General features: G+C 46.2%; 1 protein-coding gene across 2 annotated transcripts in view; it reads left to right on the forward strand.

Annotated features, from left to right (window-relative positions):
* Window positions 1-6,939, forward strand: part of SAMD4A (sterile alpha motif domain containing 4A) — a 227,052-nt gene extending 220,113 nt beyond the window's left edge. For both annotated transcript variants that reach the window (XM_027554161.1, XM_027554160.1), the window contains one exon: window positions 2,259-6,939. In XM_027554161.1, the coding sequence (XP_027409962.1) occupies window positions 2,259-2,287 (29 nt within the window). In that variant the 3' untranslated portion in view covers window positions 2,288-6,939. The remainder of the gene's footprint in view (window positions 1-2,258) is intronic.
* The last annotated feature ends 19,804 nt before the right edge of the window (window positions 6,940-26,743 follow it).

A 26,743-nucleotide genomic window follows, 5' to 3' on the forward strand; every position in this document is an offset into this window, starting at 1 on the left:
CCAGCAGAATGCAGTCCTTAGTGAATCAAACCATTAGGAGGAACGCCTGGTCCACCCTCTGATGTTCTGCGGTTCATGCATCACCTGATCACCTTGTCATTCCTTCTCACCTTCTCTCCTCACTTCTTCTTAGGACTTAAAACCCCACTTACAGTGGGGGATATGGAGACATTGTACAAATCGGGAAAAGGCTCCACTTCCTCAAGACACTGTTCCATCTTTTGTTTGAAGTTCACCATAATGATTATAAAACCGATGATGACTGCATGTGAATGGTGCCCCTTTGAGTTGTGCAGTGCGTGACTTGCACCACTGTGAATGCTGAGTCTGCACTTAACCGATTGGTTGTTTCCCTGCAGTTGAATACCAACCATCACCCTTGGCGGGTGAGGTACAGGGATAGAACTCCATCAAAATGCAACTTGAGGCTGGATTAGTTGGGATTTCCTTGTTTCCAGAGCTTTACTTTGACAACCAGGAAAGGCTGGCATTAATGAGTGGATGAGTGAGGCCCAGCAAGATTGTGCACTGCACTTCTACAGATGAGGGAGTGGCCTCTACACCCTTACCTCACCCACACACGTGTGTGCACACGTACACACACTCACTGTTCTCCCACTACTAGTTACCACTGCAGAGCCAGCACTCAAGAGGCTAAGAACTGATATGCACAGAAGGTGGGCGAGGTGATTAGTGCACACCTGGGGACCTCTAGGATCGATCATCTTAAAGTACAGATGCTCACAGGGCCATCTGCTTCCCTTGTTTAAAATCTCTCAAAAAATCATATAGAACTTAATACACACACACACACACACAAAGTACAAGTAAAACTGGGGAAATCCGTGAGTTGGGTAGATTACATCAACATCACTATCTTGGTGGTAATATAATTTTGAAAAATGTTACCTTAGGGGCAAACCCAGAAAAAGGGTGCTGTTTCTTGTGTGGACCTACAGTCATCTCATTAAAAATATGAATTAAAGAAACATTTCTCCTCCCAAGTCCCTGATAGCAAGATGCAATTCTGGCACCACCCATGAGGAAGTCAGAAGACCCTGCAGTGAGCTCAGGGCTCCTCCATATCACTTAGGTCCTGCAGTTTTCCCTGAACACTCAGCCGCACCCTCTCTACCTGAGCTCTGCCTGTTGCATATAGATGCACCTCTGCTAGACGGGGCTTATGATGCAGAGGTTTAGACCAGGACACATCTACTGACATGTGGACATCAGCAAAACTAGGGAGGCATACTGCATCCCATCCTAGCTTTCAGTTAGTGGTCAACTGAACTTAATCATTTCTACCTGCTATGACTAATCCATGCCTCTTTCTGCTCACTGGAGAAACTCTAGCGTGGACCATTGTAGGGACCTCTTAACTGATCCTCCCGCCACCAGCCATGCCAGAGAAGCCATTCTGAAGTCAAATCTGATTACTACTCTACCATTTATAAATCCCCAGCTGCCTATGTCCAAGCTCCTGTTCACAATACATGAGACTGTTATGGTCTGATTCTGAGGACCCTCCCATAGTCCCATATGAAAAGGAGTCGGGTAGCCATTGGCTCCCTCTGTGGCCTTGCTCACTCATGGCCTCTCCTCTCTGCCAGGCATGCTCCCCACTTTATCCGTTCCGCTGATTCTCTATAACCAGACATGACATATACCAGGTGGCCTCAGCACTCTCATATATCCATTGGATCTTTCAGTTCCAGGTGCAAAAAAAATCTCACCAGTGTCTCTACCTTAGATTAGATTATTGAGACAGAGAACCTGGATCGATCTGGATCAGTTTGGGTCAGACAGATCCCCCTGGTCTGCTCAGTTGTGATGGGTCAGAATTACCTCCACCTCAGGCCAGATCTTTCTCTGTGAAGCCACTCTTGACCTCCAAGGGCCACTTAAACACTCCTTCCTCCGTGTTCCTGCTGTGTCTGGTACATACTCCATCAGAGCCCCTATCCCTCATATGTCTCTGTCAATTTACATGTCTGTGTCCCATCCAGGATATATATACTTGGACTAAAGGGTGAAGATTAGGTCTTTCCAGCTTGGTTCCCAGGCTCTGTATTGCTCCTGGCAAAAAGAGCTATTTTGAGTGGGTGAGTGTGTGAAGAATGAGCGAATGGACAGGTGGATGAATTTAACCTTTATCTGTCCTCAGAGACTGGGAGGTCCAACATGCATGATGCTGGAGTTGGGCATGAACGGAATTGCTTTGCTCACCTGTGGCCATTGTGTCCTCCTTTCTCTCCCAGACGGGGTTGACCGGACCTCCACAATCTAGAAGCTGAAGATGAGAGTGACCGCGCTGGCCGTGAAATCGACTGCTGCGGGTCCAGTGTTAGCCATCTTCAGGGTTGCACAGAATCCTCCAAGATCCTTTGCAGCCTTTTTTTTCCCCCTGGTCCCTCTCCCATTTTGATTTTGTGAGAGCGTAGGTCGTCCTTGTAAACATATCAGTAGACCTGGGATTGGTTATTTTGTCATTTGTTTCTGTCATGGGATGGCGTGGTGTGGGGCATGGGGAGGGGTCTCTAAGGGAAACATAGGACTGGGAGGAGGTGGAGGGAATGCAAGTGGCTTCCTGGATGGAAATGGGGGTTTCAGGGGGAGGGCACCGCTCGGAAGGAGATGAGAGATGCGGGAGGGAGGAAGACGCCCCTGTCTTGGGAGCCTTCTCAGAAGCCTACCTTCGAAGCCAGACCCCAGGAGGAAGGCATGGATGCCCGCGACCAAAACGCGAGTGACGGCGGCTCGCTCTTTTATGTCTCCTCTGATTGGATTCCCTGAGGCCCCTGCTTGAAATCCAGCCGCAAGAAGTCCACATGGCAACTGGGGCAGTAAGGAAGAAATCCGCTCCAACAAAATTTCAGATAAACTTTGATTGTGTATTGTTTACATAACAATTTTAAAGGGTACATAATGTGTAAAGAGTTGGGATAGAACTTTTCTTCATAGTATGGTTTTTGTAAAGGATTTGTTGATAGGGATTCATTTTTTTCCTCTATTTTTATAATAGCAGCAGGGTTGTCTTTTTAAATGGCTGCCAAGCTCTGCTTCTCGGGAAGAAGGATGCGGTCACGTAGGCCTGAGTGGTGTCTCCCACCTGTGGGTGGGAGGAGCGTGTAGGTGGAGTTGAGGATGTGGTTGGAGGGAGCCGAACGCCGGGGGAGGGCGCCACCATGTGATCTGTTACGGGATTGCGCGCAGTCACCTGGAGAGTCGAAAAGAAAATCTTGCTGCCCTTTCTGTGATGAATTTGCTTCTCACCCAGAGACACCTCTTTCTCCCCACCCTACCAGAGGGTTTCATCCTATAGCTCCTGGCCACACACACACACACACACACAGGTGGGTACAAGTTCCACTGGAGGAGAAAAGGCAAGGATGGATATTTTTTCCTGGCAGGAGGCCTTAATATCCAGATGATAAGCTCAAAATACCACTTACGGGGGATTGCTCGCAGGAAGCCGAGCCTAGCCCCCCTAGATTCGAGCACCCACCGCTGAGGAAAAGGAGGAGAGGAGTAAGGTCCAGCAACAGTGTATAAATGGTCAGTCAGCAAGTGGCAGAGAGAGCCTCGGGGAGACGTTGCAGGTGAGCCGGGGAAGGCGATGTGGGAAAGGTCGACTTCATGATGGACATGAAGGTTCTATTACAGACATCAGGGAGTTGCTGTGTTGTGGGCTGATTTATCTACCTACACGGAAGGGAGACAGAACTACTGTTTGCATGGTGAGAGATTAACAAACTATGCAACCACAAAGTAATAGCTCTATTTCTTAAGGGCAAGAAAGACTTATGTTTCGGAATTTGATGCAATGGGGGGTATTAGAGAAAATCCATGAGGAGCTGTGCTCTGCGCTGGAAAATTGGGTTGTGTAAATGATGGTGTGCCAGCTCGGCCAGAGGCAAGATCAGGGAGATGGTAGGAGGCCTGTTTACTGAATGGGTGAGTCTGGTACCGTTTTTTTGTTTGTTTGTTTGTTTTAGCAGAGTCAGAGTTGAAATTTAAGAGATCAGACCATGAAAATCACTGCATTTGCTTAGAGTTATTTTTTTAAAAAATAAGTTAATAAAGTAAATACACATTTACAAGGCCTTAATGAAATCCAAACAGCTTTCTTCTACCTTCCAGATTAAAAATGTACACCCAACCCAACCTTGGATGTTGTGAGGCTTGTGAAATCCTTTTAAGATCTAAAATGTGGGAACATCTTAGCCACAGAGAGCCTTTAGTGAGCAAAGAAGGCTTGAATCCACAACATCCTGCATTGCATTAGGAAAAAAAGAGATCTCCTTGGGTGACGACTATGTTCTAAAGATACAAATTCATGTGCAGAAAGAGGCGGCATTGTGTAGTTGATTTTTTTTTTTTTTTTAACCAAGTGCCATTAACATTCATCCTCCACATCCCTTTTCTAAGCAAGCTTAGGGTTACTTGGGGAATGTGTTGGGATGGACGATCATGTGTGAGCCGGGAAGAACAGGTCAAAGATGTTGAAGGCCAAAGGCAAGACCAGACGGTTTGCGAAGGTGATTTTGGATGCTGAGAACGTTAATAGAAGAAGAAGCAGGGGTATTAACACATCTCATGGAGAAGTGAGAAAGCATTCAAATCTGCTGCAAAACACATGTATCCATAAAGACTTGGGTTGTTCAGAAAACAGATTGTGAACACAATCACATTAGCATGAATCCTTTAAAAGGAAGAAGACCTTAAAGCATTTGCAAATCTGAATTTCTATTTATTCCTTCACTGAATATAGAAACAATGGTTATCTGATTATTAGAGATATTATTTTGGATATGTTACTTATTAACTTGCTATGGCTGGTAACCATGATAAAGTCTGTTATTAATAACAACATAATTCTTTTTTTAAAAGAAAAGCTTATTTTTCATTGACTGTGTATAGATTTATCTACTTAGTTGTGTTTTGCTCTTAGTGTTTTAATTTTTTTAAGTTGAGCGTTCTGATAAATTTTAGGAGCCTGTCCCCACCTTGTTTTGAGTCCTGTGTTGACTGCAGGTATACAGCTCAATCTAAAAATCCTAAAGCAAAAGAACTTTATTTATAAAAAAAAAAAAATCAAATGGTTGCATGCATAAGGCTGTGAAGTCAGATATTTAGTAATAAAGCGGCAGTGCCTTTTTTTGTATTTACCCATTGACCCCCAAATGCAACTGTTTTATATTAAGTAAATAGTAAACATTAAAAATCTCAGAGTAGAATCTATTTCACTACATGGGTTTTTTTCTCCCCTCGTTCTGATTTAAGCAGTGTGTAGCTGACATCTCTACACTGTCCCAGGGACAGTGGTATTCTGCGATATTGTTATCATGTATGATGTTTTATTGGTGCTTTTTATTCATAGTGGTTTCTTACCAGAAACAGTAGGAAGACACACATGAGTTGTGTACAAGAAATGAAACATTGCTGCTGATATGTTTTGTTTTGTTTTCCACATGCTTTTTGAGTTTCACTTTGTTAAACCAAGGGCCAGCAAGCAAAATAGATGCTGCTGGGTCTGCCTGCAGAGGGCGGCTGTCTGCACCAAGCTCTCCAATCCTGTGTACTAACAGTCCGTTTCTGGTACTCAGGAGTAGAGCTACAGCTGGGCCCCCTCTCCCATTCCTTTGAAGAGACACTGAGGGAAACAAGGTTTTCTTTTGAGGTGTCGTCGGCTGCCTTTTGCGGAATGGGAGCTTCTCTGGGTCTTCTGTTCTTCTGCCCCTCTCTCAGCTACTGCCAGTGTAGATGTTCACTCCCCCTCGGAACTGGGATCTTCCCAAGAGCCTGGGCTGGGGGCTGAGCCGGGTTGAAGATGTAGGTGCACAACCAGAAGGGCAGTGAGAGGGGAGAGGCAGCCCCCATCACATTGGTCCTCTGGAAATGTCTTGGCAGGCGGCCCCAACCCTGGTGCAGGAACGCAGCCTAACCAAGGCATTCGGGTGTGCCTGATACAAGAAGGCCCTGTGGAGGGGAAATTTGCACATAGGGCTGTGATAACACTAATGTTGATTTTTTTTTGTTTGTTTTACAAGTCATCAGAGATGTTTGCAAAGTGAGTTTTATTATTGTTTTTTTTTTTTTTTTTTTGTAATTCCTTTATCTTTACTTAAAGGTGAATGTGTATTCCTCTGGGAGGAATAGGAAGAAAACAGGAATGTTAATAATGTCAAACAGAAGACTTCCTCCCTTATTAATATATAACCCTCATGTATTTATGCCTAATGTAAGCTGACTTTTAAAAAGCTTTCTTTTGTTGCATGCCCCGTGCAGGCATCCCTATTGTACATGCATGCCTTTCGTCCTGTTTTCCTGTATAAAGTTAGTGAACAAAGAACTATTTTTGCCTAGTTCATGTTGCCAAGCAATGCATATTTTTTAAATTTGTCATATATGGAAATAGCATGTTTGTTACATGTAAAAGCTTTACTGATATACAGATATACTAATGTTTGAAGATGCTGTTCTTTGCAAGTGTACAGTTTTCAAATGTTGTTACCAGTGAAACACCCTTGTGGTTTAAACTTGCTACAATGTATTTATTACTCATTTCCTCCCATGTAACTAAGAATCATGGCTATATTTCATATCAACGTTATATTGAAAGTGAAGGGAAATGATTAATACAAGGTTTTGTAACACTGGTGTGTGTCTTTTTTTCCTTTTTGTCAATACAATTGATTATAAAATAAGAACTGAATAAGCCAGCCAGGAAGAATAAGCCTGAAATCCTGTAAACTATTCCCACCTGACCATTCTGTGAAAGCTGTATCTTCCAACTATGAGCTACGTTTTGTTTTGTTTTTTAACAAAAAGGTAGGGAAAGAGGTGTTAAACATTTATGCAGCTTAATCTGTGCCCAGAGTAACCAAAAAATGTATCACCTGTCTTAGGGGTGTGTTTCTAAATAAAAACTCAAACCTTGCAGGTGGTATTCTTTATAGCTTGCTCTCCACCCTCAATGCCTTTGAAATCACATTTTACCCCTTAACCACAGCATAAACAATAGCTTCCTTGGAGACCTGAGGTTTTTAACTACACGTGGCTTGAATCTCATTTTAATCCTTCCAGTATGATGTATATTAATATAAGTTCTAAATAATGAGTCAGTTAAGCATATGGTTGGAGAGACAAACCTGGGTTTGAATTCTGGCTCCAGCAAAGTGAGTTTTATTTTTTTATAATTCCTCTCAGTTCAATTCAGTCAGTCAGTCGTGTCCAACTCTGCAACCCCATGGATTGCAGCACCCTAGGCTTCCCTGTCCATCACCAACTCCTGGAGCTTGCTCAAACTCATGTCCATTGAGTTGGTGATGCCATCCAACCATCTCATCCTCTGTCATCTGCTTCTCCTTCTCCTTCAGTCTTTGCCAGCATCAGGATCCTCTATCTTTACTTAAAAGTGAACGTGTATGGGAACTTCCCTGGTGGTCCAGTGGTTAAGACTGAGCTTCCAATGCATGGGGCCCAGTTTTGATCCCTGCTCAGGGAACTAGATCCCACATGCTGCAACTAAGACCTTGCACAGCCAAATAAGTAAATTTTTTTTAAAAAGTGAATGTGTATTCCTCTGGGAGGAATAGGAAGAAAACAGGAATGTTAATAATGTCAAACAGAAGACTTCCTCCCTTACTAATATATAACCCACATGTATTTATATATATTCTCTGGCTGTGTGATCTTGAGCAAGCTACTTAACCTCTCTGAGCCTTGGGTTTGGAACCACGATACTCAAGGTTTATGTAGTTAGAAACCTAGTCCCAAAGAAAAAGGTAAAGACAAAGGAAAACATAGGATTACAGACGTTATTACCACCAAAACCTAAGCAACCACAGCTTCACATTATGACAATGACCACCTGGTGACTCCCTTTTCACCAGGCTCAAGCTGCTCAAGAGAGTGGAAAAATCCAAAATGATCCCTGGAAATGTGAGAAATGCCTTGTAGCTGAGATGTTCAATGAAATTCCTCCCAAAGTTAAATTCCCATAACCCAAATGAGCTGTATCTCAGGGTGTGACTCAGGGTACTCTGAAGGGGAAAGGATAGCATACAAGAGAAAAGCTGAGCCTCGCTTGTGAAATACGTGGAATGAAGGGAGATATGAGAGTTGTGAGACTGGAGGAACCATAAAGGGCTCAGCACAGTATGCGAAACGGGTGGGTTAGCAGTTTTTATCGGTAAAGCTGTAGCTCTTTGTTCGTGGTCTTTGTAAGGGAATCCTGGAGAAACGGTTACTTAAATAGTAAAGTTTTCAGGGCTCCCCTAACAGCCCCTCCCAAGAAGACATTTAATTGCATTTATTAAAGGGGTATTTATTAAATAGGTGTTCCTATTTAGGGGGCTGGCTTGGAAGGGGCTGCAGTGTGTTTAAGCCAGGAATCCAGAAGGAGCACAGATAGGTACAGTCCGCTCACACTCCCCATGCTAATGAGAGCTCAGTAAGGGGAGTGCAAGAAGGATCCAGGCTTCTGTCAAAGTACCTTGGTCTGGTCCCTTGAACAGACACTGCATCTATCTGTGGCCCTGACTCCTGATCAGCCCAAGAACCTCTTGTCCCCAGAGGCTGAGGGGAGGGCCTGGGGGTATGGAGAAGCGCATCTATAACCAGAACCTAACCCTTCTCTGGGAAGCTGAGCGGTCAGCGTGACCCGCCTCTCCCCACCCCGCCAGCTGTCCAGGCCCCCTTCCCAGCTGCCACGCTGCCACGTGGAAGCTGGGCACCCATCCCACAGACACCCTTCCACTCACATTTTCTATCTTCCACTCACACAGCTCACAAAATTTGAAAACAATCCTTCACCTGGGTATCTCTGCCTCTGGATCCTCGCTTTACCACTCTAGGATGGCCTCGCTCAGTGTTTCTCAAACCACCTGTGAATTTTAGTTGTCAGAGGTGGCTGTTTCCAACCCAGAGTCCAATTCTTTTTCAAAATTTGAGAAAAAAAAAAAAAAAATTACAATCCCCCTCGCTCCATCTCACACTAGATTCAAAGAACAAAATTATTCTGTCAATTTGCTAAAAAGTAGTCCGGTTCCTCTCCCTAAGTTCTGGGGCCAGCCTGCAAAATCAATCTGGGAGATTGCCCTCAAGATGAGATGGTAGAATTGCTGAGGTCAACACCCATCTCCCCCGTGCTGACTCTGCCTGCGGCATGGCGGAGGAGTGACCATAGGTCTGCGGGATGCCCGGATGTTGACCGAGAATGGCAAGTGCTTTTGTTCACTGGGCATTTCTAAGAGCCTAAAACAATTGTTGAGAAAGGCGACATGTTGGAAGAGGAGGAGCCAGAAAGTATCCTCCTCTGGATGAACCAGTGGTGGCAGGTTAGAACCCGCTGAAACTGGAAATGGGTCACCTGAAAGAACACCGTTTCTATGGTAACTCTGAGCGTGGTCTTCATGTTTCCCACTCCTGGCTTCTGGCCCAGATGGATAGAGAATGGAGGGTGGCTTCTCTGTGTGTGGTGGGTGGAGGGATCTGTCTACCCATTAGGATCACAGGTACATGAAGGAAGAAATGTGGGTGCCTGGGAAGTTGGAAAGTTTGACAAATGTCAGCACAACATCATCATGACCGAGGGGCTCCGCTGGAGCGCGAGATCTTTCCATGTCCTGCCGGGTGTCAGCCCACCAGCCTTGCCCAAGGGGCCCTTGGGCATAGACAGTGACTTCTTTGTGATATAAACCTGGCCGTTTGATGTCTGAGAATTTCCTCCATGGAATATTTTTCACTCTTCAGTGGTTTCTACTTCAATTTTTAAAACCGACAGAGAAACATTTTGGCACAGTTATAAAGCTCAGACTTTATAAAAAGACAGCTTTGTGTTTACGTTTGACTCAGAGTGCATGTTTTTAAATAGTGTGTTCCACAGCTTTTTGAGGTTTTATGTTTTTAAGACCAATCCAGGAGAAACAAAATCGGAGTTTTGGTGAGTGAAACGATCCCACCAGAACTATTGGAACTTAAGACAGCCGAGAGGTTCCAGTTAAACCTCCCTGTGGGGACCACGGCCAGAACTGGGTGTCCCTGTTTGCGCCAGCATCCTTGGGAGATAGTTGCAGTTTTCCATGCCATAAAATTCTAACAGGCTCAGGTGTGAAGTCAGATGAACCTCCAAACCCCACGATCAAACCTGTCCAGTTGAACCTCTCAACTTTGCTTTCTGTTAAGTTTATCCCAGATCTGCTCACTGGGAAAAAGCTGAACATGGATTTCCAGTAGCTATACCTGACTGAGTCCCTTTTGACATGGACCTGTGACCCTATTACTCATCGAAGATGGAATATGTCCAAAGACAGCAAATTGTGTCTTTGAGAAATTATTGAGAGATGAAATGCGTATGTTGACATCATTTCCTTCCCTCCATTACCAAATGCATATATCCAAACTGGGCAGAGAAAACACACCTGCGTGCTTTCTCCTGTTCTGTGCTTAGGGGTCCAGATGACTTCATCTCCACTTTGCTCTCCTGAGACACCGTCCGAGCCCTTGTTCACTTTCAGTCACTGCATTTATCCAGAGGCACTTCTAAAGTGTTCATATCCAACCCCTCCTCCAGAAAAGACTTCAGGGGACAGGCCCCAGGTTTGCTGTCTTCCTCGTACAACAGGATTTCCTGCTGACCGGGTGCTGACCTCGTGCGTGTCTATAAACAGCAGATACCATGCAGGGGACTAGCACCAAGCCTCTTGTGGATCTGGTGGGAAAGTCCTCTAACAGTGAGCCATCTATCCCAGGCCATCCAGAGAAAACCTGAGATGCCCCACGGGCCCCCTGGTTGGAGGAGGCAGGGGGTGGGGGGGGGGTCTTTTCAGTCTCTTAGCCTGAATGACCTCTTAGCCCAGAGGTCAAGGTGTCCACGAGAGGGCAGTGTAGGAGTAAAGCCTGCAGCTCTCCTCCCAGCGAAGGAAGTCAAACACCAGCCAGCTTCTTCTGAAGAGAGGAAGCAACCCCGAGGAAAAGCGGTTCTTAGAGAGAGCCTGGGGGCATTCCTGACTTGGGGGCAAGAGAGAGTGGTGTGAGTCAGAGGAACTAAGGGAACAGACAACTGGAATGGAGAACAGGGAGTGGTGGCTTTAGGGGCTGGGAACGGGTTTGGAACCAGAGGATCACAGCCTTGTCAACGACTGTAAAAAGCGTGGGCTCCACCTTCCCTGTCGTTGCCCTTGCCTGCAAGCAACAGGATCGTGTATGAGGGGTTATGTTTTGTAGAACAAAGAAGATAAGTGAAAAGTCTTCTCTTGCCCCAGGCACTCAGCACCCACCACCGGAGACATTCAGAGTTAGTTTCTTATGTAGCCACCAAGAGACACTTTATACATTTACCAACACTAATCTAGTTTCTCGATTTTTCCGAAGAAAAGCACACCAACACACACTGTCATTGTGTGCTATTTTTCTTTTTCCACTTAAATCAGTTTTGGAAACTACTCTGCCATGGCCTCACACATGGTGGCTTACCTAGGGCTCCACTCTGTGGGCTAACAGGACTTGTGCACCAGCGCTGCGCTGATGGGCCCTCAGCCTGCCTTCATTCCTCCTGCTACAGACGCTGCTGTGATGAAACGCATTGTTCTCCGGTCGTTTGATGTACGCGCAAGGTTCCCACAAACAGAAAAGTGGAACTGCTAGATCATATCAGTGTTCTCCAGAGAAACACCGAGAAGACAGACAGACAGATAGACAGATACTAAATGGATATATAGTAAGGGGGTTGTTTTAAGGAATTACTCATTCTCAGCGGCTGGTAAGTCTGAAATTGGTAGTGAAGGCAGCAGGCTGGAACCTCAGGCAGAAACTGGTGCTTCAGTCTTGAGGCAGAATTTCTCCTTCTCCTAGAAACTTCAGGTTTTGCTCTTAACACCTTCAACTGATTGGATGAGGCCCACCTACATCATCAAGGGCTCTCTCCTTCACTTGATGTCACCCGACTGTAGATGTTAACCATGTCTACCAAATGCCTTCACAGCAACACCTAGATTAGTGTTTGATTAAATAACTGGTACTAGAGCCTTGCCAAGTTGATAACCATCACAGTTATTAATATTTGTCATTTGGCTACTTTCCCAGGTTCCTTTCCATTGATTTATGTGTCTGGCAACGATGGATGACAGTGCTTGATTTCTTACCGTCTCATCAGTTCCTCTGGAGGAGGACATGGCAACCCACTCCAGTATTCTTGCCTGGGAAATCCCATGGACAGAGCAGCCTGGCAGACAACACTCCATAGGGTCACAAACAGTCAGACACGACTGAGCAAGCTAGTACATACGCACACACAGCAATTCCTATGTCACCAATTTTTAAAGTTTTCCAATCTAATAGGCGAAAAATAACATATGTCCTTTTCATTTGCATTTCACTTATTTGAGTGAGGTTGACCATAGTTTTATATGCTTAATTTTGCTGTTCAGTTGCTAACTTGTGTCCGACTCTTTGCCACCCCATGGACTGCAGAACACCAGGCTCCCCATCCTCCACTGTCTCCCAGAGTTTGCTCAAATTCATGCCCAGTGAGTTAGTGATGCTACCTATCTCATCCTCTGCCACCCCTTCTCCTTTTGTCATCAAGCTTTCCCAGCATCAGGATCTTTTCCAGTGAATTGGCTGTTTGCATTACGTGGCCAAAATATTGGAGCTTCCACTTCAGCAACAGTTTCTCAATAAATATTCAGGGCTGATTTCCTTTAGGATTGACTGGTTTGATCTTGCAGTCAAAGGGACTCTCAAGAGTCTTCTCTAGCACAATTCAAAAGCATCAGTTCTCTGGCACTCAGCCTTCTTTATGGTCCAACTCTCACATCCGTACATGACTACTAGAAAAACTATATGCTTAATAGTCATTCGTAATTTCCTTTGAAATGTTTGTCCATATATCTGTCCATTTTATTATCAAGTTGTTGGGCTTTTTCTAATCATTGGTAGAAGCTCATTGTATATTGTGAAATTTACCTTTGATTTGTGATATGAGTTAAAATCTTTTACCCAGACTTATGATTTTGCCTATGGTGATTATTTCCATAGAGAGCTTTTTAAATGTAGTTGAACTTTTGATCTTTTCTTTTTTGGCTTCTGGAATTTGAATCCTATTTTAAAAGGCCCTTTCTGCTTGGAATTATACTGTGTTTTCCTCTAGGACTTTTATGGATTTACCTTTTTATGTTTATACCTGTGAACCATTCCTTGTGTAAAGTATGACGTATGGAGCCAATTGTATTTCTATGCAAACATGGCTACCCAGTTGTGCCTATGCTGTTTATTGAATAATCTGTCTTTTGCCCACTGGTTTGAAATCCCACTTTTGAAATATACCAACTTCCTCTACGTATGTACATCTATTTCTGGACTTCTATTTTTCTCTCCATTGATGTGTTGTCTATTCATCCACCAGCACCCCCACTGTTTTAATTATTACAACTGAAAATTTTGCTCTAATATCTAATAAGGAGATTTATAGCTTAGAAAGTTCACTCTGACCACATTTTGGGAAAGGGATTTGAGGAGAGGCACTGGGGAGACCCACCAGGGGCTACTGCATAATTCAGGTAATGCTCAAACTCAAGAAGCTGCAGGATGGATGGGGAGAACAGGATGGATCTGTGAGGTCCTTAGAGGCAGGATATCATGGTTAGTGATGAATTGGATGTGGACTGAAGAGTCCAGAATGCCTCCCCAGTTTATGGCTGGGGTCACCGGAGAGTTGAGGTTCCATTCACCATTGAAGGAGTGTTGCAGGTAAGGGCAGCAGATGGAACTTGTACAACTGGACCTTCCTCATCATTCAAGACAAGTCACCTGGTAGAAATAATAATTTAGCTAGTAGTTATGCAGAGACTATTGTGCTAAGCCAATAAAGCTGGCATTAGATTATTCCCACACTGCAGATGAGGAAACTGAGGCTCAGAGATGTCAATCAACTTGTCCAAAGTCACAGAACTGTTATGGGGCCAGGAGTGGGGGGAGTCCAGGTCCGTCTACGCTCAGATCCTCCTAGGAGAGGACTATTAGGCTCCAGGATCTCCCCATATGAGTACTTACCCTTCGGAGACTGAATCTCCAGGCGTTTTCTTTCCAACATCTGCGGCAGCCTGAGGCACACAGCTATGGGAAAGCAGGAGAATTCTACAAAATGACTGCCTCAAACATTGGTTAAAATATGGCCCCCGTTGAAGGAAAAAGAGATGTTATGGCTGTGGAGCTCGGCCGGGCACACAGATTACCTGGGGAGCTTCACAAGATGCTGCTGCCGAGCCCACCCTCAGAGACTGACTTTTCTGGGGAACAGCCTGGGTGTGGGGATGTTAAGCTTCCAGGTGATTCTAATGTGCAGCCAGGGGTGAGATCCACACATTAAAGGGACCAGCTTCTCCTCTTGTACCAAAGTGGTCTGTGACCATGCTTCTGTTTCTTTGATCAGATCAGATCAGATCAGTCGCTCAGTTGTGTCCGACTCTTTGCAACCCCATGAATCGCAGCACGCCAGGCCTCCCTGTCCATCACCAACTTCCGGGGTTCACTCAGATTCACGTCCATCAAGTCAGTGATGCCATCCAGCCATCTCATCCTCTGTCATCCCCTTCTCCTGCCCCCAATCCCTCCCAGCATCAGAGTCTTTTCCAATGAGTCAACTCTTCACATGAGGTGGACAAAGTACTGGAGTTTCAGCTTTAGCATCATTCCTTCCAAAGAATCCCAGAGCTGATCTTCTTCAGAATGGACTGGTTGGATCCCCTTGCAGTCCAAGGGACTCTCAAGAGTCTTCTCCAACACCACAGTTCAAAAGCATCAATTCTTCGGCACTCAGCTTTCTTCACAGTCCAACTCTCACATCCATACATGACCACAGGAAAAACCATAGCCTTGACTAGACGAACCTTTGTTGGCAAAGTAATGTCTCTGCTTTTGAATATGCTGTCTAGGTTGGTCATAACTTTCCTTCCAAGGAGGAAGCGTCTTTTAATTTCATGGCTGCAGTCACCATCTGTAGTGATTTTGGAGCCCAGAAAAATAAAGTCTGACACTGCTTCCACTGTTTCCCCATCTATTTCCCATGAAGTGGTGGGACCCTGCCAGGAGCCGGCGAGAGGCATTCCGCTCGTGACAAAGGTCATGAGGAAGGAGGCTCGGCATACGCAAAGGCGGGATTGAGCCTCAGGAGTCCCCTCGGATAATCTTGAGCATCTACCCCCCAAAAACCAGAGTCTGCCTACTTTATTGCTTTGTCCTCTCACCTCTGACTTTACTGGGGGCTGTCCCCCACCACCATCTCACTCTCTCTGTCAAAGAGTTAACTTACAGCTCCAATTAATAAAGTTCCTGGGCAACTAGGAGTGTTTAAATCCAAACCCCTCAGATGGCTCTCTAACTCGCCTGACAAGTTTACCCGGACTCCTGCAGCTATGCATACAATTGTTTACAGTCTCCCAGCCTCGAGAGGCACGGGAAGCTTAAGATATTCAAATAGCTTAGAGCCTCTCAGAGAGTTAGAAACTGTCAGAATAAACTAGTAAAGGATTTCATTGATGAGCCAATGCTTGCTGCCAAGTTTTCACATCCCCTGTATTGTATCCTTGAATGTGTATTAATTAATATAGTTGGTATGTAGAAAAAATAAGTAGTGGCCTTAGTGTTAGCAACTTTAGACCCTTAAGGTAATAAATTCTTTCCTTTGTTGTAAACCCATTACGCATCTGCCCTATAGGAATGCAATTTTATCTAACACCGTCGGAAGATGGCACCAAACCTTAAAATAATTACTCTTAGAGAAAATAAGTCTTACGGTTGACAAACCTTTGTCAAGAATCATAAAATGTTAATAGGCCTTCTGGCCAGAAGATGATGTAAATCACCTAAACCGTTTGTATACAATAAATTTGCAGGAAAGAAACCCTGGTTTTTGATAAGGATCAAAGACTGCTGACTTTGCATCCCCTATTATCCTCTATGTGTAACTTAGGGTATAAAAGCCCCTGTTGAACATAAAGCTATGGGCCTTGCTCACCAAAGCTTGGTCTCCCCATGTCATTTTTCTCCTTAACTTCCAAGCTGAGTCTCCATCTGGAGCACGGAGGTCCTCTGCGACCATTTATTTGCCTGGGCTTCTAAGACCCACTTGAGAAGGTGTCTAAGGTGGGGCACCTTCCGCTATTTAAGAGGGCGCCTGCGGCCTCCGTGGTCAGAGCTAACCTGGTGTCACAGGTTATATTGATTTTCCGCGTAAACCAAGCTACTCAGCCTCTTTTCTACACTGAATTTTCCTACTGAGCTATCTTCATTCTATTACTCTTTATATCTTTGATGAATAAATAAATAAATAGGTCGCCGATGCCATCTCCCCTTCGAATACACTGGATCAGCCGGGGCTGGACCTCGGCAGGACCAGATGCCATGATCTTCGTTTTCTGAATGTTGAGCTTTAAGCCAACTTTTTCACTCTCCACTTTCACTTTCATCAAGAGGCTTTTGAGTTCCTCTTCACTTTCTGCCATAAGGGTGGTGTCATCTGCATATCTGAGGTTATTGATATTTCTCCCGGCAATCTTGATTCCAGCTTGTGTTTCTTCCAGTCCAGCATTTCTCATGATGTACTCTGCATATAAGTTAAATAAGCAGGGTGACAATATACAGCCTTGACATACTCCTTTTCCTATTTGGAACCAGTCTGTTGTTCCATGTCCAGTTCTAACTGTTGCTTCCTGACCTGCATACAAATTTCTCAAGAGGCAGATCGTGGTCTGATATTCCCATGTCTTTCAGAATTTTCCAGTTTATTGTGATCCACACAAAGGCTTTGGCATAGTCAATAAAACAGAAATAGATGCTTTTCTGGAACTCTCTTGCTTTTTCCATGATCCAGCGGATGTTGGCAATTTGATCTCTGGTTCCTCTGCCTTTTCTAAAACCAGCTTGAACATCAGGAAGTTCACGGTTCACATATTGCTGAAGCCTGGCTTGGAGAATTTTGAGCATTACTTTCCTAGCGTGTGAGATGAGTGCAATTGTGCGGTAGTTTGAGCATTCTTTGGCACTGCTTTTATTTGGGACTGGAATGAAAACTGACCTTTTCCAGTCCTGTGGCCACCGCTGAGTTTTCCAAAATTGCTGGCATATTGAGGGCAGCACTTTCACAGCATCATCTTTCAGGATTTGAAAGAGCTCAACTGGAATTCCATCACCTCCACTAGCTTTGTTTGTAGTGATGTTTTCTAAGGCCCACCTGACTTCACAATCCAGGATGTCTGGCTCTAGGTCAGTGATCACACCATCGTGATTATCTGGGTCGTGAAGATCTTTTTTGTACAGTTCTTCTGTGTATTCTTGCCACCTCTTTTTAATATCTTCTGCTTCTGTTAGGTCCATACCATTTCTGTCCTTTATCGAGCTCATCTTTGCATGAAATGTTCCTTTGGTATCTCTGATTTTCTTGAAGAGATCCCTAGTCTTTCCCATTCTGTTGTTTTCCTCTATTTCTTTGCATTGATCGCTGAAGAAGGCTTTCTTATCTCTTCTTGCTATTCTTTGAAACTCTGCATTCAGATGTTTATATCTTTCCTTTTCTCCTTTGCTTTTTGCTTCTCTTCTTTTCACAGCTATTTGCAAGGCCTCCCCAGACAGCCATTTTGCTTTTTTGCATTTCTTTTCTATGGGAATGGTCTTGATCCCTGTCTCCTGTACAATGTCATGAACCTCATTCCATAGTTCATCAGGCACTCTATCTATCAGCTCTAGGCCCTTAAATCTATTTCTCACTTCCACTGTATAATCATAAGGGATTTGATGTAGGTCATACCTGAATGGTCTAGTGGTTTTCCCTACTTTCTTCAATTTAAGTCTGAATTTGGCAATAAGGAGTTCATGGTCTGAGCCACAGTCAGCTCCTGGTCTTGTTTTTGCTGACTGTATAGAGCTTCTCCATCTTTGGCTGCAGAGAATATAATCAATCTGATTTTGGTGTTGACCAATGGTGATGTCCATGTATAGAGTCTTCTCTTGTGTTGTTGGAAGAGGGTGTTTGTTATGACCACTGCATTTTCTTGGCAAAACTCTATCAGTCTTTGCCCTGCTTCATTCCATATTCCAAGGCCAAATTTGCCTGTTACTCCAGGTGTTTCTTGACTTCCTACTTTTGCATTCCAGTCCCCTATAATGAAAAGGACATCTTTTTTGGGTGTTAGTTCTAAAAGGTCTTGTAGGTCTTCATAGAACCATTCAACTTCAGCTTCTTCAGCATTACTGGTTGGGACATAGACTTGGATTACTGTGATATTGAATGGTTTGCCTTGGAAACAAACAGAGATCATTCTGTCGTTTTTGAGATTGCATCCAAGTATTGCATTTCGGACTCTTTTGTTGACCATGATGGCCACTCCATTTCTTCTGAGGGATTCCTGCCCACAGTAGTAGATATAATGGTCATCTGAGTTAAATTCACCCATTCCAGTCCATTTCAGTTTGCTGATTCCTAGAATGTCGACATTCACTCTTGCCATCTCTTGTTTGACCACTTCCAATTTGCCTTGATTCATGGACCTGACATTCCAGGTTCCTATGCAATATTGCTCTTTACAGCATCGGACCTTGCTTCTATCACCAGTCACATCTACAGCCGGGTTTTGTTTTTGCTTTGGCTCCATCCCTTCATTCTTTCTGGACTTATTTCTCCACTGATCTCCAGTAGCATATTGGGCACCTACTGACCTGGGGAGTTTCTCTTTCAGTATCCTATCATTTTGCCTTTTCATACTGTTCATGGGGTTCTCAAGGCAAGATACTGAAGTGGTTTGCCATTCCCTTCTCCAGTGGACCACATTCTGTCAGATCTCTCCACCATGACCCGCCCGTCTTGGGTTGCCCCATGGGTATGGCTTAGTTTCATTGAGTTAGACAAGGCTGTGGTCCTAGTGTGATTAGATTGACTAGTTTTCTGTGAGTATGGTTTCAGTGTGTTTGCCCTCTGATGCCCTCTTGCAACACCTACCATCCTACTTGGGTTTCTCTTACCTTGGGCATGGGGTATCTCTTCACGGCTGCTCCAGCAAAGCACAGCCATTGCTCCTTACCTTGGACAAGGGGTATCTCCTCACCACCGCCCTTCCTGACCTTCAGTGTGGGATAGCTAGGCCCTCCTGCCCCTGCGCAGCCACGACTCCTTGGACGTGGGGTTGGTCCTCCCGGCCACCGGCCCTGGCCTCAGGCTTGGGGCGTGGGGTATCTCCTCCAGATGATGGTAAAAGGCAGGGTTCCACTGACACATTAGAGAACTAAGCACCTGACTCGTTATTCCTTGGGACCCACCTACAGGAATCCTCTAAGCCAGGCAGAACAAGCAGTGGCATTTAAGCAGACTCATAGCCACTTGCCAAATTTCTCACCCCACTAACCTGCAACAGTGCTAGCAGTGCCTACCCCAAAGACTCAATTTTGGAAATTATATGTATTTTAATTAGGTTAACGAATGCTGTTGCCTGGATACATAACATATTAGCCGAGGGATCCATCAGCCGGGATTCAGCAATCTGATTATCCACATACCTGTCAGCATAAGTTAGATTATGCTGCATTAACAGGCACCCCCAAAATTTCAGTGGCTTAAAACCACAAAGACTTATTTCTCACTGTGCTGTACATCCATCCCAGCTCAGCTGGGGCCTCCAATCCACAAGCTCTCTCTGGAGCTGAGGCTGGCATAACGGCCACCACCTGGAGTGTCGATGATTGCCATGACAGCGGAAAAGAAGGATGGAGCTTCCACCAGAAGTATCACTGCAGTTCATACTTCATCCACAGAAGCGAGTCTCGTGGCCACATCTGACTGCAAGGCAGCTGGGCAGCACCATCCTACCCTGCACCTAGGTGGGTAAGGTCCTGGGGTCCCTGTCTGGCCAATTTCCAACTGTTGGAGAATTTTATTTTTTTTACTGAAGTATAAATGATGTACAATATTATATAATTTTGTATATTTTATATAATTTTGTACAATGTTATATAATTTTATATATTATATAAATTGTGTAATATTGGGCAAATATATATTATATAAATATTATATAATTTTGTACAATATTATATAATTATATAATTTGGGCTTCCCTGGTAGCTCAGATGGTAAAGAATCCACCTGCAATGTGGGAGACCTGGGTTTGATCTTGGGTTGGGAAGATCCCCTGGAGAAGGGCATGGCAACCCACTCCAGTATTCTTGCCTGGAGAATCCCCAGGACAGAGGAGCCTGACGGGCTACAGTCCATGGGGTCACAAAGAGTCAAACACAAGCGAGCGACTAAGCACATTATATCATTAAAGGTGTACAACATAGTAACTCAAATTTTTTAAAGATTATGCTCCATTTATTAAACATTGGCTAGGAGAAGGCAATGGCACCCCACTCCAGTACTTTTGCCTGGAAAATCCCATGAACGGAGGAGCCTGGTAGGCTGCAGTCCATGGGGTTGCTAGAGTCGAACACGACTGAGCGACTTCACTTTCACTTTTCACTTTTCACTTTCACGCATTGAAGAAGGAAATGAAAACCCACTCCAGTGTTCTTGCCTGGAGAATCCCAGGGACGGGGAAGCCTGGTGGGCTGCCATCTATAGGGTCGCACAGAGTTGGACACGACTGAAGTGACTTAGCAGCAGCAGCAGCAGCAGGGCTTCCCTGGTAGCTAAGTGGTAAAGAATCCTCCTGCCAATGCAGGAGACGTGGCTTTGATTGCTGATTTGAGAAGATCCCACATGCTATGGAGCAACTAATCACACATCCCACATGCTGTGGGCCACAGCTCCTGAGCTTGTGCTCTAGAGCCCTGGAGCCGCAGCTACTGAAGCCCGCATGCTCTAGAGCGGGTGCTCGGTAACCAGAGAAACCACTGCAATGAGAAGCCCGCACACTGCAGAGAGTAGCCCCCACTCACCCCAACTAGAGAAAAGCCAGCAATGAAGATCCAGCACAGCCAAAAATAAATAAATAAATAAAATTATATATATAAAGAAAAATTGGTGCACCCAGAGCCAGTGCTCTGGGACAACCCAGAGGCACAGGGTGGGGAAGGAGGTGGGAGGGGGGTTCAGGGCTGGGGGACACATGCATACCTGTGGCAGATTCACGCTGATGCATGGCAAAAACCATCACAATACTATAAAGTAATTATCTTCCAATTAAAATAAATAAATAAATTTTTTTAATTGGCTAAATTTCCTGTGTTGTACAATATACCCTTTCCTCTCCCTCACTAGTCTTTTTCTATATCTGTAAGTTTGTTTCTGTTTTGTTATATTCACTAGTTGGTTGTATTTTTTTTTTACCTGGGTTCACTGTCTCTCAGTCTGGAGGAGTTAGAAGTGGCGTCCTGGGACCAGCAGCTGTCCCGGGCAGCCAGATGACCTCCTGCCCTACCTGTGGCCCATCGTGGAGTCACAAGGCCCCGCCAGGCCCAGCCTCCCCTTTGTTAAACTCTCTCCCTCTGTCAGCTCCCACTGGACTCCGAGCAGACCAGTTTCTTTTATCGTACGTCTCCAGCTGGGCTGCAACCTGTGGATCACTCCAGGTTCAAAGAGTCTGAAGCAGAGGAATTTAGTGCTATGAAGAGTGCTTTTATGAGCTGCGGTTCTCACCTTCCAGGCACGTTTGAGGCAGCTCTGACTCAGTCTCCCATTCAAAGGCTGTGTTCAATGGGGAACCAGCAGGGAGCTAGCAAACCTGAGCATCTGAGGACTGACTCAAAAAATAAAATAAAAGTGAACAGGTGCGAGAGAGCAGAAGTGCCTGCAGCAGCCTCCTACCCGCTTCACTGGATGTGCTGGCAATGAAGAGGCTTCAGCCCCGCCCTTCCCTGCAACCCAGAGGGACTGGCTTCCTCCTTCCCCTCCTAGCTTACAGTGCCCAGAGGTGCGGGAGGTGGCTGCTGCTACTGCGAGCTGGATGCCCCGCAGGACCCCGGCTCCTGAGCAGGAAAGGGCCACCAGTCACCCTGGTGTACCCCAAACCCCAACTTGGGCACGTTTTCAAGATGATTTCCTTTTCATATTTATTCTGAAGGGGCTGTTCCTTGACTGGGACTCTGAGAAGCTTTGTGCCCATTTCGGAATTCTCCCACCTGGACAATGGGATTTCTCCCTTCCTGGGTACCTTGAAGAAAGTGCTACAAAACTGAACAGGCTGGCTTCAAAACCCTGGGTGTTTAAATCCCAATTTTGAGTTCAGTTCCCAGTTATGCCTCCTACCAGCTCTGTGCATATATGCTAAGTCACTCAGTCGTGTGCAACTCTTTGGGACGCTATGGATGGTAACCTACCAGACTATCTCTGTCCATGGGATTCTCAAGGCAAAAATACTGGAGTGGGTTGCCATGCCCTCCCCCAGGGGATCTTCCCGACCCAGGGATCAAACCTGTGTCTCTTATATCTCCTGCATCGCCATGCAGCTCTTTATCACCAGTGCCACCTTGGGTGTGTCCTTGGGTAAATTACTCTTCCTCTCTGCTTTAGTTTCTCCACCTGTAAAATAGGAGTGACACCCAGTGGGGTACTAACTGCCCTATGAGATAGTTAGTCCTCTATTCAGAGGATCAGCTGAGTTGATGTGTGCAAAGCACCTAGAACAGTGCCTATCACCTAGGTAGCACTCTTGAGAGTTAGTGGTTAACATCATTGTTACAAACCCCAAGTACAGTCTAGTCCACACCTCACCAGTCAGTGGCAAAAGTCATAAGCTATAAAGTAAGGACCCAGAGCCATTCCCAGCACTCTCCCCAGGCTAGCAGCACCCACAAACCCCAGCATCCTATGGACTGACCATCTCTTCTTTCCCTTTGGCATCTACAAACCATGGTTGTAGGCTTAGACATGATCTAAACTCAGGAGCGGTAAGTTCCCATAATGTTGCCACCTAGGGGCTGCTGAGAGTAAATGTCCTGTAGCCGTTGCGTCTGCTTTGAGCAAGCAGGTGGAGTCAGAGGGTGCTCATACAGCCTGTTAAGTGCCCCATGGCCTGCAAAGGCTGGGGGACATCATCCTGCAAAGAGAAGAGCATTTGGAACATGACGAACTGGGACGTAGGATTCTCTTGGGGCTTCCTTCCTTCTCCTGTCTAGGCAGAGGTTGTTGACAAAGCCATAGGGAGATGAGAAGTGAGGGAGACTGCGGTCCAGGTTAGGATGGTGAGATTTGGGATGTAAGGCATTCTGACTATTCAGGTCATAGAGCCTGAGCAGGCTCAGTCATTTCAGGGCAGAGTCACCCTCCAGGCAGATGCTAAATGACCTGGAGCTCACAGCCCAGGGTTCTGCACGCATATGCACTATACACACACACCTTGCTAGCCCATGCGCACACACACACATCCCCAGGGATGTTATTCCTAGCTGCACGTTGGTGACTAGCATCCCCCAGGCCTAACTGAAACCAATAAGCCGTGTATTCGGTGGACGTAACAAGGAAGAAAAGGCCACCTTAAACCTTTTCCCTGGCAAACCTCCCATCACATCCTGGCGGCTGAAGTGGCTCCAGAAACGAGGAGGCAGCGCGGCAGCTGACGCCCTCTGGTGGACAGTCTGGGCTCAGCTGCCCGCACGTGTGCTCCAGGGTGGCGGCTGGGGAACAGCACAGAGCAAATAAGCACACGTTTCCGGGCTGGGTGGAAGCGCTGCGAAGAAATGAGAAAGAGGCCATGCTGGCTCTGAGATGCTCACAGCCTTCCCCATTACGTCTCGCCTAGCCTGGCTTGCTCCTCCTGCCTTGGCATCTGTATGGTATCAGCTTAAACATAACCAATAAACAACCCCAGAAGCTCCTCTCACTGAATACCCGATACTCTACACCCTGCACAGGCTTTTTCTCATCCATCAGTTCTGTAACTCTATTTTATTGAATATTTTATTTTTGGCCACACTTGCAGGATCCTAGGTCCCTGACCAAGGATCAAAACTGGGCCTTCCTCAGTGAAAGCTCAGAGTCCCAACAACAACAGGGAATTCCCTCTCAGTGTGACTTTTATCTGATTTTACAGATAGGGCTCAGAGCAGGTAAGTGACTTGCCCAGAGCCACACAGCCAGCCCATAGATGCCAGAGAAATGCCAAAGATGTTAAGTATGTGTATTTATTTAAATAGCATACACATGGTATAAAACTCAAATCTTATAAAGGAGTTCACAGTAAAAACCAATCTCCCCACCACCACTGTCCCCCAGGTCACCACCACAGGGACAACCTCACTTTCTAGTTTCTTGCAACTTGTCCACAAATATTCCATAAATCTAAAAAGAATTATCTTTAAAAAACACAAAAGGTAGCATGCTATACAGGGCTTCCCTGGTAGCTCAGCTGGTAAAGCATCCGCCTGCAATGCAGAAGACCCTGATTCGTTTCCTGGGTTGGGAAGATCCCCTGCAGAAAGGTTAGGCTATCCACTCCAGTATTCATGGGCTTCCCTGGTGGTTCAGATGATAAAGAATACACCTGCAATGTGGGAGACCTGGGTTCGATCTCTGGGTTGTGAAGATCCCCTGGAGGAGGGCATGGCAAACCCACTCCAGTATTCTGGCCTGGAGAGTCCCCACAGACAGAAGGGCCTGGTGGGTAAACAGTCAGACACAACTGAGCAGCTCCGCTCAGCACAGCATGCTATACACTCAGCTCAACCTTGTCTTTCTCACTCAACAATGTCACTGAAGGCCGTTCTGTAGCAGCAAATGCATAAAGCTGCTTTGTTCTTTTTGAAAGTCTATTGTATGGAGTAACCACAGGTCATTTAACTTGCCCAAGGTTGGGGGTTTCCGTGTCTCCAGTCTCCTGATAACACAAATGCACCACAATGAACCTTCTTGCACGTATGTCCCTTTTGCACAAGAGGAATTGCTGGGTCAAAGGATATGTGTATCTGTGATTTTGAGAGATGTCGCCGAACTTCCCTCCAATATGGCTGTACCACCTGACCCCAGGCCCCACCACTGGCAGGAAATGGAATCCGGGGTCTCCTGACTCCACAACCAAGGCTCCCACCCCTGCCCCACACCCTACTTCGACAAACCCTCAAAGTTACAACTCAGACCCACCAGACAGGCAGGGCCAGAGCTGGGCCAGCAGGCTCTCACTAACCACCTCGGAAGCCCAGGGTTCATGGACGAGGGGAATCTTCCCGGCTCTAGGGGTAGAATGTCCATGCAGCCATGAAGCTGTAGCTCCTGAGCACACAAGACCCTCTGGGGACACACCTTGGCCTCCCCAGGCATCGAAAAGGAGCAGAGAAGTGACCTCTGTCCCTAGCCTTCAAGTCACCAGCGCCTCCCGTGGCCACCCTCCAAGGATCTGCACCCTTGCTGAGGGTTCACCCTGCTCTGGCCCCTGCTGAGGGGAGGAGGCTCTGTTAGCTGGGAGCCCCTGAGACTTTGGCCCCACTGCACTGGCCTCCACGTGGACGAGCCCGTCTTGCTGGGCGCCTCCACCATAAAGCAGCATTCGCCTCTGAGGAGAGATGGCGAGAGAAGACCCTGGTGACTCGCTGCCCCCTCGTGCAGCCTTCTTCACCAGCAGAGCACCCTTTCCTCTTTCCCTGTCCCCTACTGGAATCCAGGGACATCTGGTGAGCCAAGGCCAAAGCAGTCCTACTCCGGAGGGGACTGGAGGTCTGAGCAAGGACACTTTCATCAGCTCAGAAGATAGTCAGCCAGGGAGATCCACGCCATCCACTGTAGAGAGTTCCAGGAAGGGGGTAGGGGGACGTGAAGCTAGGGTCTGTTCCGCCCACCAGCCCTGGGGGCTGTGGGGGTCAGGGAAGCCCAGCTGACTCCCACTCAGCACCTGGAAGAAGCCATGACCAGAGACCTGGGAAAGGAGGTGGGGCCTGGAAAGCTGCCTGGATGGCTCCAGGGTGGGTGATGAGCATTGCCAGATGGGGGAGCACTCTCCCAACCCGCCCACCAGTCACAGCAGCTACTGTCATCACTTCCAGCAAACACCCGTGCCAGCTGATCAGGGCAACGCTGCCATCCTTACAACTCACACAAGGAAACTGCACAGCCCTTTAAATGGCAGAGTCACAAACAAAATCTCAGCTTTCTGACTGGACACTTAAAACCTAGGGTAGTATCAGGGAGCCTGCAGAGTGACATGACATCAGACCAGAAGCCCCCAAGAGACTATTCTCTAGGGAACCCAACAGCAGCTGCCCTTTAGGTTAAGATACAAAATTTGTCTGAAAAATAACTAGAAAGCTTCAACTACAAGATGGCAAGATTCCTGAACCTAATAGTTAGGGATCCTTGAGCAAGGCAAGTTGTCAGCCTGACTTTGTGCTGTTTCCTCTTCTGAGTGTGGAGTTTTAGAAGTTGAGCTCCTGCCAACTTTCTCCAAAAAATGCCACGCTTCCTCCAACATGTCAGACCTGGCTCCTGCCACCAGAGGAAGTGATTTCCCATTGGACTGTGGTCCTCACCCTTGACTCTCATTAGAAACACTCAGAAACCATTGCTCATTTTTAGGCATAATAATGATACTATGAAAGTGAAGCAAAACTGTTGGTCGCTTCAGGTGAGTCCAACTCTTGGAGACCCCATGGACTGTAGCCCACCAGGCTCCTCTATCCATGGGTTTTCCCAGGCAAGAATCCTGGAGTGGGTAGCCACTCCCTTCTCCAAGGGACCTTTCTGACCCAAGGACTGAACCCGGGTGTCCTGCATTCCAGGCAGTTTCTTTACCACTGAGCCACCAGCTCCTCAGAAAAAGCAAAAGTT

This window comes from Bos indicus x Bos taurus, chromosome 10, assembly GCF_003369695.1.
Source record: "Bos indicus x Bos taurus breed Angus x Brahman F1 hybrid chromosome 10, Bos_hybrid_MaternalHap_v2.0, whole genome shotgun sequence".
In the NCBI taxonomy this organism is placed as follows: domain Eukaryota; kingdom Metazoa; phylum Chordata; class Mammalia; order Artiodactyla; family Bovidae; genus Bos; species Bos indicus x Bos taurus.